General features: G+C 41.4%; 1 protein-coding gene across 2 annotated transcripts in view; it reads left to right on the top strand.

Annotated features, from left to right (window-relative positions):
- The first annotated feature begins 860 nt into the window (after window positions 1–860).
- The window catches only part of LOC135519146 (motile sperm domain-containing protein 2-like), a 34541-nt gene continuing 23707 nt past the window's right edge, over window positions 861–11694 (top strand). The window contains exons 1-9 of one of the 2 annotated variants that reach the window (XM_064944221.1): window positions 861–1171; window positions 1273–1336; window positions 2921–3073; window positions 3842–3928; window positions 4633–4787; window positions 7509–7569; window positions 8594–8632; window positions 8848–8972; window positions 9718–9888. In XM_064944221.1, the coding sequence (XP_064800293.1) occupies window positions 1139–1171; window positions 1273–1336; window positions 2921–3073; window positions 3842–3928; window positions 4633–4787; window positions 7509–7569; window positions 8594–8632; window positions 8848–8972; window positions 9718–9888 (888 nt within the window). In that variant the 5' untranslated portion in view covers window positions 861–1138. The remainder of the gene's footprint in view (window positions 1172–1272; window positions 1337–2920; window positions 3074–3841; window positions 3929–4632; window positions 4788–7508; window positions 7570–8593; window positions 8633–8847; window positions 8973–9717; window positions 9889–11694) is intronic. The other variant, XM_064944222.1, reaches the window with a different exon arrangement.

The following is an 11694-nucleotide window of genomic DNA, read 5'->3' as shown; positions in this document are numbered from 1 at the left end:
TATTCGAACACAATCAGCATGACAGAGTGATCTCCAGCCTTGTCCTCGTCAACAGTCACACCTGTATTAATTAACGAGAGAATCACTGGCATGATGTCAGCTGGTCCTTTTGTGACAGGGCTGAAATGCAGTGGAAATGTTTTTGGGATTCAGTTCATTTGCATGGCAAAGAGGAACTTTGCAATTATTTGCAATTCATCTGATCACTCTTCAGAACATTCTGGAGTATATGCAAATTGCCATCATACAAACTGAGGCAGCAGACTTTGTGAAAATGAACATTTGTGTCATTCTCAAACCTTTTGGCCACGACCGTAGTTACACACGTGCTGCGTTCAACGATTTAGCAAGTTGAACATTTTCGAGTTTTCTAGTATAGAGTCGCACGTGAACCAAGGCTGAACTACGCAGTTGCTGACGTTAACTAACGTTACATAATACATACATGCATACATGATTTAGTTATACAAATTATAACAGATGATGCTTACCTACATATAGGTAATGGGCAATAGTTTGCCGAATACTTATCTATCAGAGTTATTGGGCAACAGTTTCTCGAATACGTATCTATCAAACATCACTACACGAAAGTCAAAACATCTCGCCAGAAAACTGGGTGCACTCGATTCATGTCGCTCGCGTGGAAGACGTTGAGTGATTTTGATGGGCTACATCCAAAATGGTTCATATACGTTTAAATTGTTATAAAGCTATGAATATGATATTATAAAAAAGTTATACGCTAATATAAGTATCATACAAGGCTTTAAATCCGATATGCAACTACTTTTACTCAGTATTGGCCGCTCATCCGTGTATCCGGGGCAGCACATAACGCAAATGAAGTAAGAAACTTTGCATTGTGGGTTAGCCAGTATTGTCTCCGGCAACAGACAAATGTACAATACATATTGTTGTCATCAATGCTTACGTTGATAAATATTTAAATAAGCCATTAAATATTCTTTACATTTGATTGAATGGACCTTAGATGTCTTATTTTTTAGGTATCACTTTGATGATCTAGCCAAGAGCTAAAATGGCAATACAATGGCAACAGTTTCATACGCTCGAACTGATTTATTCCTCAACTTCAATGGACCCATTCTAGCCAGAACAGCAGAGTCACTTGAACATGGCGGAAGTTGGGAAGTTTGAACCAGAGCAGGTAGCTTACCATTTCATTTTTCTTGCAATAATACGTATATTTTGCCAGGCAATTTGTAATGCATTCATTACACATGTATAACTGATCTTTCTGTACAACAGGACATTGCGAAGAAGATTGAGGAGACGAGACAGAAGTTCAACAATGAGTACGTCCAAGGACAAGGTAAATTCATGCTAACAGGCTAACTAACGTTAGTTAGGTAACAACATGGATTTTTACAACAAGACCCCCATATTCTAGCTAATTAACATTCGCTCCTGTAACAGCTAGTTAGCTGTTAGCTAAAAGCCAGATATCATGGGCTGTTCGATTGCATTCCATCCATCTAGCTATTTTACTTAGCTAGCGCAACACATTATCATCAGCTGCTTTACCAGTCAGTTGTTTGACAGATTGTTCTGATACATTAATTAATGGATGAGTAATGATTATTAGTTTGGCTACTGGCAGTGACATGACATGTCTGTATTAACACCATAATTATGATCTAAACTCGTTTTTTGTAATAGAAAATACAGTTATATTGAGTATCCTACTTGAGGTGTGATCTTTAATAAAGCCATACAATATCAAATCAAATTTTATTTGTCACATGCGCAGAATACAACAGGTGTAGTAGACCTTACAGTCCTTACCCCCCCCCAAAGAAAAGGTATGGGATAAGAATAACAAATAATTAAAGAGCAGCAGTAAATAACAATAGCGGGGCTACATACAGGGGGTACCGGTACAGAGTCAATGTTAATGTGGGGCACTAATAACAGAGAGTAGCAGCAGTGTTCCAGAGGGGGGGCCATGCAAATAGTCTGGGTAGCCGTTTGATTAGCTGTTCAGGAGTCTTATGGCTTGGGGGTAGAAGCTATTTAGGAGCCTCTTGTACCTAAACTTGGTGCTCCGGTATCGCTTGCCGTGCGGTAGCAGAGAGAACAGTCTATGACTAGAGTGGATGGAGTATTGACCATTTTTAGGGCCTTCCTCTGACACCGCCAGGTATAAAGGTCCTGAATGGCAGGAAGCTTGGTCCCGGTGATGTACTGGGCCATACTCACTACCCTCTGTAGTGCCTTGTGGTCGGAGGCCGAGCAGTTGCCATACCAGGCAGTGATGCAACCCGTCAGGATGCTCTCGATGGTGCAGCTGTAAAACATTTTGAGGATCTGAGGACCCATGCCAAATCTTTTCAGTCTCATGAGGAGGAATAGGTTTTGTCGTGTCCTCTTCACAACTGTCTTGGTGTGCTTGGACCATGTTAGTTTGTTGGTGATGTGGACGTCAGGGAACTTGAAGCTCTCGACCTGCTCCACTACAGCCCCGTCGATAAGAAGGGGGGCATGCTCGGTCCTCTTTTTCCTGTAGTCCACAATCATCTCCTTTGTCTACATCACGTTGAGGGAGAGGTTGTTGTCCTGGCACCTATAGGCTGTCTCGTCGTTGTCGGTATGCCTTTCAGTTCCCTGTTAAGCATTGTTGAGAGACCAATCCATCTTTCAAAGAACACTTGTTTCCTAAACAATCTTTATATTGGTAGATACATGTCAGAATTTTAGTAAATGAGGTAGCTGAAGGCAGCCTTGTTTAGTATAGGAGGCTAAGTGCTGTCTTCACTCTATGGTTGGGTCTTGTCATAAAAGGTTATAAGCAACAAACTCATAGGTGCTGTAGGTGTTATGGTTGTAGGTCAGACGTTGGAGTAGGAATTCAGTTTCATGTCAAGTGATTTAAGTTTTTTACTGTTCTCCCTCACAGAATCTGACAAATATGACTCCAGAGATGTGGACAGGCTACAAAAGGATGATGCTCTGGTGGAGGCATACCTGACATGGCGACTATACTCTGTGAACGATGCCCTGAAGATGATTGATGACAGTTTCCTGTGGAGGAAAGAATTTAGTTTGAATGGTGAGCGGTCTGGGCACATATTTAACCTCTAGTAAAACTGCACTGCACATGCACTTGTTTTCAGAGAATGAAGAAGGTGTAAGTGTCGGTCATCAATTAATCACTCTTGAAGTGATTCATCTCGATCTGAGAAGCCTGCGGCTGTATTTGTACCCTACAACATGTGACTTTGGCCTTGCTTAGGGTTGAGTGTAGAAAACAGGAACAACACACATTCTCATTCCCTGCTAAACTAGTATCTTAACTGTATTCAAATACAGGCAAGTTATACAGTGCAGTTTTATTTGGGCCTATAAGTATCACCACACTGTGGGATGGTTCATCAGTAGCTGTCTTTGTGTGTCAATGTGTTATAGATTCTTGACCTTCTCTCAGATAAAGGCTTATTGTGTGCTGTGTGGTAATATTTCCATCTGTTCCGCATAGAGACAATCCTCTCTATTTTTCTTACGTTTCACTTTTAAATTGCTACATTTTACTCATACAAATACAGGGTTTTCTAGCCAGACAACATTCAGTTTGTTAAATCGGTGTCATGCAGAGATTAGATTTACAAACGTTATCTCTTCCAATTGCCTAACTTCTGATATTGACAATGCCTTATTGTCACTTGTTGACAAGATTTGTCGGTCTTGTATGGTGGCGAGGAGTTAGGAATTACTTTGGTTTTTATGATAATTATTTTGGCCAATAATTGTTCTTGTTATAAAACATTCTTATTGATTGTTGTTTTATATTGTTGGCTGATAATGTATTGTCTTGTTTCAGATCTCACTGAGAGCAGCATTCCAAAGTGGATGTTTGAGACGGGGGCTGTCTTCCTCCACGGCTACGACAAGGAAGGCAACAAGCTCTGTATGTTGATTAATGATGCTCATACTGCACCATATGTATAATTGATTTCTCTCTAATAATCTGGATAAGAGCGTCTGCTAAATGACCTAAATGTAAATGTAAATGTAATTACTCACAGACACTATTATTACCCCTTACAAAAGGTTACCAAAAATTGTAAGCTATTGCTTTGTAATATGTTTACCACATAAAGTACCAGTCAAAAGTTTGGACACACCTACTCATTCCAGGTTTTATTTTGTATTTTTTGCTATTTTCTACATTGTAGAATAATAGTGAAGACATCACAACTATGAAATAACACATACGGAATCATGTAGTAACCAAAAAAGTGTTAAACAAATTAAAATATATTTTATATTTTAGTTTCTTCAAAGTAGGCACCCTTTTGCCTTCAGGACAGCTTTGCACTCTCTTGGCATTCTCTCAACCAGCTTCACTTGGGATGCTTTTCCAACAGTCTTGAAGGAAATCCCACATATGCTGAGCACTTGTTGGCTGCTTTTCCTTCACTGTTCAGTCCAACTCATCCCAAACCATCTCAATTGGGCTGAGGTCAGGTGATTGTGGAGGCCAGGTCATCTGATGTAGAAAATAGTAAATACATTATTATTTTTTTACTTGAATGAGTAGGTGTGTCCAAACTTTTGACTGGTACTGTATGTTGAGGTTATTGAATGCAATACTTTTGTCTTTGTTCTCAGTCTGGTTCAAAGTCAAGCTCCATACCAAGGATGCAAAGACCAGCATGGATAAGAAGAAGTATGTTGCCTTCTGGCTGGAGCGCTATGCTAAGAGAGAGCCAGGGATGCCACTCACTGTTGTGTTTGACATGGCCGATTCAGGGATCAGCAATATCGTAAGTGAACACTTCACTTTTTGATTAAGATTGTAGTCTTTTCTTGTATGTGTCACCTTCCCTTATAGATTTAACCTTGATTTAGCTAGGCAAGTCAGTTAAGAACAAATTATTATTTATAATGACAGCCTACTGGGGGGAAGGGGGTTAACTGCCTTATTCAGAGGCAGAACAACAGATTTTTACCTTGTCAGCTTGGGGATTCGATCCAGCAACCTTTCAGTTACTGGCCCAATGCCCTAATCACTAGGCTATTTGATAGTGTTTGTAGAATCAAACCAGGGCTACAGCTCTGATTTATACCAATGTCGCTGTTGATCCACTCTACATAGATTTAAGGAGGGCTTTATTGATCAATTTCTGTCCTCATAATTAAACATGTTTTCCCCATTTTCAAAAAGAAGTAGCCTACGTCTGTTTGTGTGTGGTTATGAGTGTCATTGAAGTCCTGTTGAGCTTTCTAATTTTGCTTACTCTTTGAGCCTGGGACTTGGAGGGATTGATGCTCTTCAATGGTTTAACACATTGAAAGTGACCTTTAAATTATTTTGGTCATTCCAAGTCGACTGACTGCCTAATTCATAGACTGACTTTGTCTCGATCGGAGTTTCCCAGCAGGCACTCTCCTTTCTGTCAGCCAGCTCGCTTCACTGGCCAAACTCTCTCTTGGAGAAATGCCCTAATCAAATACACACAAGCCAGAGAGAGAATAAATAACTTCTCGAAACCCTAATATGAAATTAGTGTGTTAGTAGATTTGTCATGCAAACATGGGTACGAGGACCCGACGCGCACCTATACAACATCACACTACACTGACAATAAAACAATCTCTGACAAAGACATGAGGGGAAACAGAGGGTTAAATACACAACAGGTAATGAATGGGATTGAAAACAGGTGTGTGGGAAGACAAGACAAAACCAATGGAACATGAAAAAAGGATCAATGATGGCTAGAAGACCGGTGAGGTCGAACGCCGAGCACCGCCCGAACAAGGAGAGGCAACGACTTCGGCAGAAGTCGTGACAAGATTAGTTTGGGGAGCAACCTTAATGAAGTTTGCTGAAATCGGCACTGTGTGGGCTGGAACAGGCCTGGCTAGTATTATCTCTAACTTTCTTAGTGAGTCTAGTGCAGTGGTTCCCAACAAGTGATACTAGGACCCCTGGCAGTACTTGGCCTATCCACATGGAGTACTCGAGAAATCTCATGAGACCATAGGGCTACTGGTAAAATGCACATGAGAGGGTAAATCAGGGGTACTCCGGGCAGACCAACATTCAGTAGGTGGGACAGTAACCGAAAAAGGTTGGGAACCATTGATCTGGTGCAGTGTTTCCTACACCTGGTCCTCAAGTGCCCCCAACAGTACACATTTTTATTGTAACCCTGGACAAGTACTGTTTGGGGTACTCGAGGACCAGAGGTGGGAAACATTGGTCTAGTGCATGGCAATGAGTCTCTGTAGGGCATAGGATGTAGCCAGGCTGATAGGCTCCTCTTCCTAAGGGTCTGACTAGAATATTGATAGTTCTGTTGTCTGATGATAATATGGCCATTATGGTAATGAAAACGTGTGGTGTCTTTGACTGAGCAGGGGTCTACAGTGTGACCACTATACTTGAATATGCGCCTAAATATGTTGTGCGGCCTGGAATTTTAATTTAGGACAACCAGTGCACATAGAAAAATTAAGGATTCTAGCTTTAATATCTCAAACATTTTTCGTTGTGCTCCTACATTGTTTTGTGTGCGTATGCATTTTTCTACTTAGGTGCACACATGCTCCTTGTGAAAAAGGTCAGCGTAGAGCCCTGCTCAGTAAATTCTCATGAAGGAGGCATTTCATGGTTAGCTGTAATCCATTAAACTGACTGTGAAATGTTTTAGATACTGTTGGTCTTGTGGGATTGTATAAAAACCCACCTCTGTCTTTGTTTGAGGCCTCAGGACAGATAGTATTGGGTTGTTTACAGGGTTTCCAACACTCTGTCCTGCCCTCCGGAACATGTTTATTTTTTACTCGTGCACTACACAGCTGATTCAAATAATCAAAGCTTGATGATGAGTTGGTTATTTGAATCATCTATGTAGTGTTCGTGCGGAAACCAAAACGTGCACCCAGAGGGGGCCCCAGGACCTAGTTTGGGAAACCCTGGTTTAGAGAACACTTTTGCACAGACAAAAAGGAAACATTTCAGTGTCAAAGCTGTCTGTAGTTATCTCAGTCAAGGCTTGATACTGTATGTAGAGCAAGTTTATTCAACCTTCTATGAAGATCAAGGTTACGCAATCATAAAGTAAACAACCAGACTGTGCAACGTTTCAGCAAATACTGTGAATGGATTACAGTTAATAATCCAATTTGAGCAAAGTAAGAGTAAAAGTAGTTGTGGTGTTGAATGGGGTGCAGTGTGCACTGCACACACACTACTTTTGTATCACACGTTTTTCCCAGACATATATTTAATATGATTGAGTTGAGGGAAGGTGTTTGAAAGTATTGACTCCAGCTTTGTTCAGCTTTGTGACAAAGTTGAAATGGTTATGAATTGGGTCATTGCACAGCTAGCTTGAGGCAGTAAATATCTCCGGCTGAGCAAACGGGTTCCCTAATGAAAGGCCATAAAACGTCTTTGCTAGTCAAAGCCTGCTTTGAGGCTGTATATAGTACTGTACTTTCTGAGTCCTAATTATACTCTCTTTCATTTTTTTCAGGACATGGATTTTGTGAAGTATGTAATTAATTGCTTCAAAGTGTATTATCCAAAGTTTCTATGTAAGTATATCAAATTTGAAACAATATGGAGTTCATTCACAGGTTGATTGATAAACGTTGTATGACACATATACAGTGGGGCAAAAAAATATTTAGTCAGCCACCAATTGTGCAAGTTCTCCCACTTAAAAAGATGAGAGAGGCCTGTAATTTTCATCATAGGTACACTTCAACTATGACAGACAAAATGAGGAATAAAAATCCAGAAAATCACATTGTAGGATTTTTAATGAATTTATTTGCAAAATATGGTGGAAAATACGTTTTTGGTCACCTAAAAACAAGCAAGATTTCTGGCTCTCACAGACCTGTAACTTATTCTTTAAAAGGCTCCTCTGTCCTCCACTCGTTACCTGTATTAAGGGTTTTATTAAATGTATTATAAGAAACAAAAGTACATGGAATGCCGTCATATGATCCTGTGTTAGGGCCAATGCTACATTAGTACACCGAGCGTTGGGAACACCTTAAGTTGCAACAACTCCCCTTTTACCCTCAGAACAGCCTCATTTTGTCCGGGCATGGACTCTACAAGGTGTCGAAAGCGTTCTACAGGGATGCTGGCCCATGTTGACTCCAATTCTTCGTACAGTTGTGTGAAGTTTGCTGGATGTTCTTTGGGTGGTGGACATTCTTGATACACTCGGGAGACTGTTGAGTGTGGAGAAACCCAGAATATCCCGTTCAAAGGCACTTAAATATTTTGTTCACCCTCTGAATGGCACACATACACAAGAGTGGCTTACCAAGGAAAACTTCCGAAAGGACTAATTCGAAGTAAAAACGAGTTGGCACACATTCCAAATCCATATCTCAATTGTCTCAAGGCGTAAAAGTGCTTCTTTAAACTTCTCCTCCCCTTCATCTACATTGGTTGAAGAGGATTTAACAAGTGACATCAATATGGGATGATAGCTTTCACCTGGATTCACCTGGTCAGTCTATGTCATGGAAAGAGCAGGTGTTTTTAATGTTTTGTACACTCAGTGTATTTCACCCCTCAGTCATGGTCTTGTCATTTCAGCCAAAATGATCATTGTCGACATGCCATGGATCTTGAATGGTGAGTCATGTAGTTATTGAAACGATTTGCAACAGAAACGGAATCATCGTAATTTGGACATCGTAGTTCAAATCAAAGTTTATTCATTGCGTACACAGATTTGCAGGTGCAGCGAAATGCTTATGTTTCTACCTCCAAAAGTGCAGTAATATCTAGCAATACAATAACCAAAAACAACAAATTACAAGTTCGTACATGTGTTTTTGTTTTTTTAGCGGCATGGAAGATTGTGAGGACGTGGTTGGGTCCAGAAGCCATCAGCAAGCTCAAGTTTGCATCTAAAAATGAGATCCAAACATTTATTGGCCCTGAATACCTGCCTCCTCACATGGGTGGAACGGTATGTACCCGCAGTATTCAACTCACTGAAGATGGCAATGACGCCATCTATCTACCTGGCTACATATATTTTCATCTTACTATCATCTGATAAATTCCCTTTTCAAATGTCAACATTTGACAGGTTTTGCCTCTATTTCTTCCCTCACTTGTCATGAGAAAATGTGACTAACCTGTGATTAGTCAAAATGTATATTTATTTATTGTTGACTTAACCCAATGAGTCCCACTTAACACCGGTGCGTTTTGGACTTATAACCCCTTTTAAACATTGTGTTGGATTAATCTATTTCCTCTGCAGACTAATGGTTGGTACCTACGGCTGTGTGATTAACGGGCTGAGCTAGAGCGGTTTTTGTGAGAAGGACGGATCCCGAAAGAGAATTTTTAAATCTTTAGAGTCCAATTCGTCAGTGACAACTTCACACAGTAGTCACTGATGAATTGGATATTCGTTTCCCAGTGAGGAAACAATATCTGTACTGAAAGCATTCATATAAATTAAATTTTTTATGAGGTTTTTGTTTCGGCGGACCTTATTTATTTAATTGACGTTCATGAATGCAACTGTTTATGTCAACTTGTCTTGTGTTCTACTTGTAGCCCTGGTTCTCCTGAAAAGAAAATGGTAAAACACTTAATTGTGAGACAGAATATAAGGCCTGGACTTGCAGATAAGTGAAAAGCTGATTTTTGCTGGGGTCTCTGCGCTGAAAGTATTAACCCTATCGCTGACTTCATTCCAGGATCCCTTCAGATACAGCTATCCTCCCCTTCCCGATGATAACTTCCAAACGGCAGTATGTGAGAACGGACCAATCGTCAGCGAGGACGACAACGAGAACAAGGACTTCGAATCAGACAGCAAGGAGTTAGAGTCGAGCTTCAGCTCCGAGGTCGCCATCGAGCCCAAAAAGGTACAAAACCTTTAGTTTAACAAACTTTTTTTTGTTTATTTACCGAACTCCTCCCTTTGAATGTAGGTACAGTAAGGAAGACAGTAACGCATAGAAGCGCATTAAATATTCACGCTGGGGCTGCATATGAACTCATACTCCGCCTTGAATAGCCTACTATTTATCCACTTAATTTTCAGAAGTAGTACATGGGTCTGTTGTCATGTTTCTAATGTAGCCTACTGTTAAAACTGATGATGGCTGCTGCTATTACTCATTAACAGTAGAGTCAATACAGTTAGTATCTGCAGTGTGCTGATTACTGACGATTTAACCCTGCATTGGGCTCTCTACGAAACAGCAGAGACCTTTTCTCTTCGTCATTAGCCTTAATTAACATTAAACACACCCCGTTCTCACTTGTCAGTCAAATAAGACATTAGAGGTTCAGTCAAGTCCCTCCTCACTTTGATGTGCCGTTTTCCTCCCAGACCCTTTCATTTCTCAACGTTTAGGGTGAGATTACAGCATGTAATCGGCCTCCTCTATGGAGAGAGCTGTGAATTGTAGAAGCGATAATGTCCTAATTTGGCAGCTGTTACGCTCTTCCTCATTGTCTCAGTCAAGGTGACTCCCCATGTCTCCAGCTGCAGCTTAATCCTTCCTGTCCACTGACTGTACTCACATAACACATCACAGTCCCTTCTTCAGTCTCCCTCACTCACCCCACGGCTCCTCTCATCTCCTGAGCACTTCTCTGGCTACTGAGAATGTGTCAAGTCTGACTGCCGCCACAGAAGCTCATCCTAGCTGTGCTAGAGACTGCTTTTCCCCCCGCATGCTTCGTTCAGCATAGCCAACTTCACAGAAGTTTTTAAAGCACTTCCCAGAATACTTCATTTATTTTGTGTTGTCGCTAATGATTTTGGCTCAACCTTGTTGGAGGCTGGGTGATGAGAGTGAGACAGACTTTGGGGTGATCTGGTTTGTCAGAGGCTGTTATTTGTGTGTGTGATGGTCTCAGATGGTTAGTTGGCAGCCCCACCGGCCCGGACGGCCCCCGTGCAGCCAGGCACCATCACAGAGACCCTGCAGCTCTTGGCTTTAACACACCTCCTCACAGACACCATCTAGCATTCTCTGCTGTCGTTAGGCTGCTGCACCCTAGCAACGGTCAGGGCTTCATTGTCAGCATATGCAGCACAAATTTATGTATCTCTCTCTGTCTTTCTCTTACTGTAGCTAAGGGTCTTCATTTATTTATCCACAGTTGATATTTGGCCTCTTCTTTGTGAAACAGAAAACAAACACATTGTAGTGAGTAGCTAATAGATCAATATCAGCCTGGGATGTAGGGTACACCCTATATATACATTTCTGTCATTTGAAGACTAGCCTGAGTAGGTCTACCTGTTTCAATAAATATTATTCAGTGTAATGTGAACTGGATGGTAGTGAAGTGATTGTGTTAATGTGGCCTCGGTGTCGCAGCGCTGGGTGTTGCTGGGTGTCGGTGTCGCTACGCTGGGTGTCGCTACGCTGGGTGTCGCTGCGCTGAGTGTGTTGTCTCTCCCGTGACAGACTCGAGGGAGGGGTGTGTGTGACTGCGCTGTGTCGAAGCAAACTCCTGCGCCCTTAAGCCTTCTGGGTAACCTGCACCACTGTCATAGCTCACAGGGGGCTCTGTACACACACACACACACAGGTGTTTACACACACACACACAAACAAACTTGCCCTCCAGAGTTGCCCTGTCAGCTACACATCGCAAAGCTGCTCACATGAGCCTTTTAAGCCTCTTCATTGTCAATGATGATAAATTGGCAA

Source organism: Oncorhynchus masou, chromosome 29 (genome assembly GCF_036934945.1).
Source record: "Oncorhynchus masou masou isolate Uvic2021 chromosome 29, UVic_Omas_1.1, whole genome shotgun sequence".
Taxonomy (NCBI): Eukaryota; Metazoa; Chordata; class Actinopteri; order Salmoniformes; family Salmonidae; genus Oncorhynchus; species Oncorhynchus masou.
Note: the sequence above shows the minus strand (reverse complement) of the source record. Positions and strands in the feature narration are given on the sequence as shown.